The sequence below is a fragment of the Aulonocara sp. 'chitande type north' Nkhata Bay genome, linkage group LG3 (assembly GCF_057382095.1).
Source record: "Aulonocara sp. 'chitande type north' Nkhata Bay isolate Kocher_YH1m ecotype deep benthic linkage group LG3, A_spYH_male_GT1.1, whole genome shotgun sequence".
Lineage (NCBI taxonomy): Eukaryota > Metazoa > Chordata > Actinopteri > Cichliformes > Cichlidae > Aulonocara > Aulonocara sp. 'chitande type north' Nkhata Bay.
The window spans coordinates 23,824,973-23,829,969 of record NC_141346.1 but is presented as its reverse complement, the minus strand read 5'-3'; the positions used below and the strand labels follow the sequence as shown (position 1 = coordinate 23,829,969).

At 40.4% G+C, this 4,997-nt stretch overlaps 1 protein-coding gene across 1 annotated transcript; it reads right to left on the bottom strand.

Annotated features, from left to right (window-relative positions):
• Positions 1-875: 875 nt before the first annotated feature.
• LOC147334671 (ladderlectin-like) lies at positions 876-4,501 on the bottom strand. The gene is made up of 6 exons (XM_086273793.1): positions 4,361-4,501; positions 4,257-4,292; positions 2,843-2,952; positions 2,606-2,740; positions 1,290-1,401; positions 876-1,152 (listed from the first exon to the last, which is right to left on the bottom strand). The coding sequence occupies exons 1-6, from the start codon at positions 4,413-4,415 to the stop codon at positions 1,085-1,087; spliced, it is 516 nt and encodes a 171-aa protein (XP_086129919.1). The 5' UTR covers positions 4,416-4,501; the 3' UTR covers positions 876-1,084.
• Positions 4,502-4,997: the final 496 nt, after the last annotated feature.

Here is a 4,997-nt window from a genome sequence, read left to right as displayed (position 1 = left end):
ACCCAGACCCAGGTGGTGTTACCCTTTTCCCTGCGGTGGGGAGAGGCAGACCACCCCGACTCCGCAGCAGCAGGGAGGCCCCACACCCCAGACCGCAGTCGGACGGCCAACTCCTCCTACTAGCCCTCCCGCTCCAGCAGGCCGCAGAGAATGGGGGTGGGAGAAGACTCCAAACCTCCCTCCACCCGCTCATTGTAGTGTTGATGCATATGTGTTCTAAGGTGCAATTAAAACCCAGGAGGGCATGGAGCTACCTGCCAAGGAGCAGCAGGTAAGCGCATAGTCCCTCCTGCTAGCCCTCAATGACTAAGTGTATTTAAAATTGAGAGGCCTGTTCTGTTCTGCATGGATTTCCTTTTCCCCCATCTGTGACTTTCCAAATATGCACATGGAAGCACAGGTATGTCTCTGATCGATTCATACCACCAAATATAAGTTACTGCAGTTAATGCAGGACCACTGCAGTCCTGCAATAATTTTATATTTAACTCAAACATTTTTGACCGCACCTCATGTGCATCAGTTCCTCCAATCCCGGTTGCATTGCATTGTATAAATGTGTAGCAGTCATTATCAGATTCTAAATATTATGATACTCTTTGATGTTGTGCACAAATGCAAGGTTTCCCCTGGCAGATACATAGTTTTACTTCAATGTATATAAAAAAACCTAACCAAATTTTGAGTTTTTCATTTTATATGTAGACACAAGTGACTTTACGCACACACACACACACACACACACACACACACACACACACACACACACACACACACACACCACTAAAACACAAGTGAGGCAACACACAGCCATGCTTGAGAGTTTTATTATTGCATAGGAAGAAGAGTTTACAGATAAAAGGCAAAGATGAGGAATACTTTTTACGGAAAAACTACTTTTCCACAGTTTAGGCTAGGGTTAAGAACTAGGGTTGGGATTGCCACTATTCATGACATAGACTTTTTATTTTGTTGCAAAATTTTTATGCTAGAGACAAAAGATGAAACAGAAATTGTAAAGCCAAATGAAGAATGTAAAACAAAAGCCACTGCACACCAAACAGTGTGTATTTTGACAGAAATTTCACATTTTCTTGACACAAACAGAAGGTCGACTTTTGCTGCATGCTATATCATCCCAGCACTTGGAACCTGTAAGATCCAAAAGCAAAAATCAGCAAAGTACAACACAAATCAAAACCTGAGACAATCCTTTTGACTTTTACTTGTTATCACTTAAAATAATTTACACATTTATTAACCATGTGAAATGTTGTGTTCTGGTTTACCGTTATGATTGATTTGCAGACAGTGCTGGTTGCGCCAGAAATTATTGGGCTCTCCTGGGCACCAGTTTGAATAGTCGAAAGGCTTTCCATCAGTCCATAACCAGGCCTTGTTCTAGATGAGAGAAATCGTGCATAGCACCGATTTTATTCACACCAATAGTCGAGCCCCCGGCCTCTCGGCCTGGGGCTCGGTCACTCAGGCGCAGCTGGCTGCCGGCGGAGCTCACGGGCACGTCACTGCAACTCCCCCTGACTTCTGCTCCGCGGCTGCTGGGCGAGCCCTCATCTGGGACTCTCCTCAGCTCTTACTGGAACAGTGGCGCGGCTGCCCCTCTGTTGGTCTTCCATGGTCTCTTGTGTTCTGGGGGCCTCTGGATGTCTGGAGTTTTGATCTCCTCCATACCCGCTTCACACCCTGGAGGACGGGGCTGTGGCCCCCCCACACTCCCTAGCAGATCATTACATGGAGAAACCTTTGGAATGCAAGCATGCTGATCCACACAGGTATGCACACATGGGTATTCACAGACGCGGACTAAAGCTTTCTTGGCTGCTGCCTCAAAGCACACTGTGCGCTGTCTATCTTGCGTGCTGCACAATATCGTTTATTATTTAGTAAATATTGATATCTATGACTAGCTAGTTTATTGTGATGGTGCTTTGTTTTCTCTATTATTATGTTGCTCTTTGTTGTTTGCTGTCTCCTCTGTTTGTTTTTTTTGTTTGTTTTTTTTTTTTTTTCTCCATACAGGTGACCCAGGAGTTCTTTTTTTTTTTTCTCTCTCTCTCTTCCCCCCCCCTTCTCACCGTCTCTTCTCCCCTTTGGTTTTCTTTCTTTCTCTCCCCCTCTTTCTCTCATTCATTCCCCCTGTCCTATTTATTAAAAAAAAAAAAAAAATGACAAAGGATGAACTGAAGCTCTGCCATCACGTAATGTCGCATACTGCTGTTTCTGATGTCATTTAACAAAAAAAAAAACAAACAAAAAAAACAAACAAACAAATAGTCAAGCTTAGCCACTGTCCCAGCAGATGAGCTAACATTGATGCAAGCCCAGATCATATCTACTTCATTTGTTAAAACTCACAGATACACTATTAAAGCTGCTTTAGCAACTCTACTGTTTCTGCATTCTCTACCTACCTCCAGCTCAGGCGTCTTTCATGCTGTTTCTGATTTAATCTATTATCATTGTTTGCTTCATTGTAAATACTCTCCCCATTGTCGGCTTTACGTATATTCTATTAGCACAGCAGGAAGGATCTATTTCTGATTCATTCAGACATAGATAAATAGAAACAGGCTAAACAAAGTACCTCCTGTGCATCACTTCCTCCAATCCAAGTTTCTTGGTAGTCATGACTGGCAGTCACTATCAGGTGCTGAATCCCATGATACTCTGTGCTGCTGTGCACAGATGCAAGGTTGGCCCCCATGACCAAGCAGTTTTTCTTCAATGGAGATGAAAGCAGGGAGCAACATCTGGATTCAGTTACAGTAAAAGAATATGGATTAATCCATTTTGGATGACAATACAAATGGAATAAACCTACCTCTGCTTTAGCCCATGTCGTGCGTCTTGGAATGTAGAGGAAACAGCGACCACTCAACAGAGTCCAACCACCAGGACAATCAGAGGACCTCTTGACCAGGTGACTTTTGGCTGGGGGAAATTATGACTTGTACACTTTTGTACACTTTTCCGAGAGAGATCAACATTTACACTCTGTAGCTTTAATTCACACCCAGATGTGGGTTTAAAGTGACCATTACAATAATAAAAGAGAGTATGAAAAATGAACAAAACTGCAGAGCCCTTTAGGTTTGTGAAGAAGTCTAGGTGAACTGAAGAAGCCTCTTGGATGAGAGATGAAATGTCTTCACAGACTTAAAGAAGTCCAGTTGCATTCTTTTTTCAAATTCTCTAAACTACCATGACCTGAACTGTTTTCAACTCAGCTCAGTATCTTTTAAATACAAACTGTATGTTTGGATTTTTGTCCATATCTCTATCAGCAATGCTGCACTCTGCCTTTACAAACATTTGTAAAAGGATGGCTCAATCTAAAGACCTCACTGATGTCAGGTATGATACAGTAATACGATGCCACCTTTGCAAGAAGCCAGTTCATTAAATCTCTTCCCTTATAGTTGCTCCCAAACAAATCAGCTGCAAGTGTTTACTCAACCAGAAAGTGGCAGAGCACATAATTACAGTGCTGAGGTGTATAAAAAATAACATTTCACAAAACACTGCTGATTAAATAACATTAAGCTAATGTTTTGTTTTGGTTTTTTTCTCGAGAAAACAAATACCAAGTTACATGAAACAATGAAAAGTTAACAAGAAAAAACAAATATGTGAAAAATGTATTGTCATCAGAATCTAGGATCTAAAATGCGTGTAGCAGGGGAATGATTTCCTTGTGCCAATTTAAGACAGACATTAGTTGCCTTTATTTTATTTGTAGTCCATCATTGTAAATTTAAATGTTCCAGAATGGTAAGTGCCATTCACATTGATTTCAAAGCCAAGCCAGAGAGCCAAGGCAACTACACTAAATTATTTATCTTGTAGTCTGCGATCACAAGTGTTCAAACTTCTTTTCAGCTTGAAAGGTGAACTGCAGTAATTTACACTATTTAGTTTACACAGTTTTTTCATTTTTCTCATGAATTTGCCCTTCTTATGTTTGTTTTTCTCATTAATTTATGACACTAATCTACATCTTATAATCTAAATATTATTTATTTATTCATGTATAACTTTCTTTCTTATTAACCCAATAAAGTGACTTAGAAATAACATGTTTTGATGTTAAATCATTAAGCCATTTGGCCACATGTAAATAGAAAACAAACAGGAAATTAATTTCAAATCATGTTATGCAACTGCAGATGATAATATAATTAGACAAAAACTTAAGGGGCACATTTTTGGAAAAATGTTGCAGTATGCTTACTGACCTGTTTGATTGGTTCCACTCCCTCCTTTGGGGAGAACTGAAAAAAGGACACTTAATGAACTTTTTGCCACCATTTACAAATAAAACTGTACTCACAATACTCACCAGCAGCATGGGTCAGAATCATCACAGCACAAACAAACACACACACAGGAAACATCTTCACGGTTATACAGATGATACAGCAAAGTTATAAAACTTCAGAAAGAGTGTGGCAGAGGGGATGCAGAATGACCGCTTCTTCTTTCTTAGTATCAGCCTGTAGCTACAAACTTTGAAGGGAAATCACATATATTATATACAGGTTTTTATCTCATCATCTATCATAAAATGAGGAAGTGACACAGCCAAACACACAAAGAAAAAGCATTTTAAATGAAGCAAAATTGTAGCTTTGAATGTTTGATCGAGCTAGTTATTAATCAACACCAATTTTTTTTTCTTTTTTTGTTGTTTGTTTGTTTTTATGGGACTTGTGGCATTCCCCTGCATTGTGGTGAATTTTTATGTATCACTTTACCCTTTTTATGAATGCATTTATGGTGGAAATGGCCTCTAGTAAGGCAGCACGGTGGCATGGTGGTTAGCACTGTTGCCACACAGCAAGAAGATCCTGAGTTCAATTCCACCATCAAGCCGGGGGCTTTCTGTTCTCCCTGTGTTTGTGTGGGTTCTCTCCGGGTACTCCGGCTTCCCGCCGCTGTCCAAAGACATGCTGTTTATGGGGATAGGTTGATTAGTT

Excerpts from the sequence above, each read along its gene's own strand:
- LOC147334671 (XM_086273793.1), bottom strand. The coding sequence starts at position 4,415 with ATGTTTCCTGTGTGTGTGTTTGTTTGTGCTGTGATGATTCTGACCCAT. Across the intron at positions 2,953-4,256 it reads GAGTGGAACCAATCAAACAG|CCAAAAGTCACCTGGTCAAG; the intron begins GTCAGTAAGCAT and ends AATTTCCCCCAG. Across the intron at positions 1,153-1,289 it reads TCTGCAAATCAATCATAACG|GTTCCAAGTGCTGGGATGAT; the intron begins GTAAACCAGAAC and ends TGGATCTTACAG.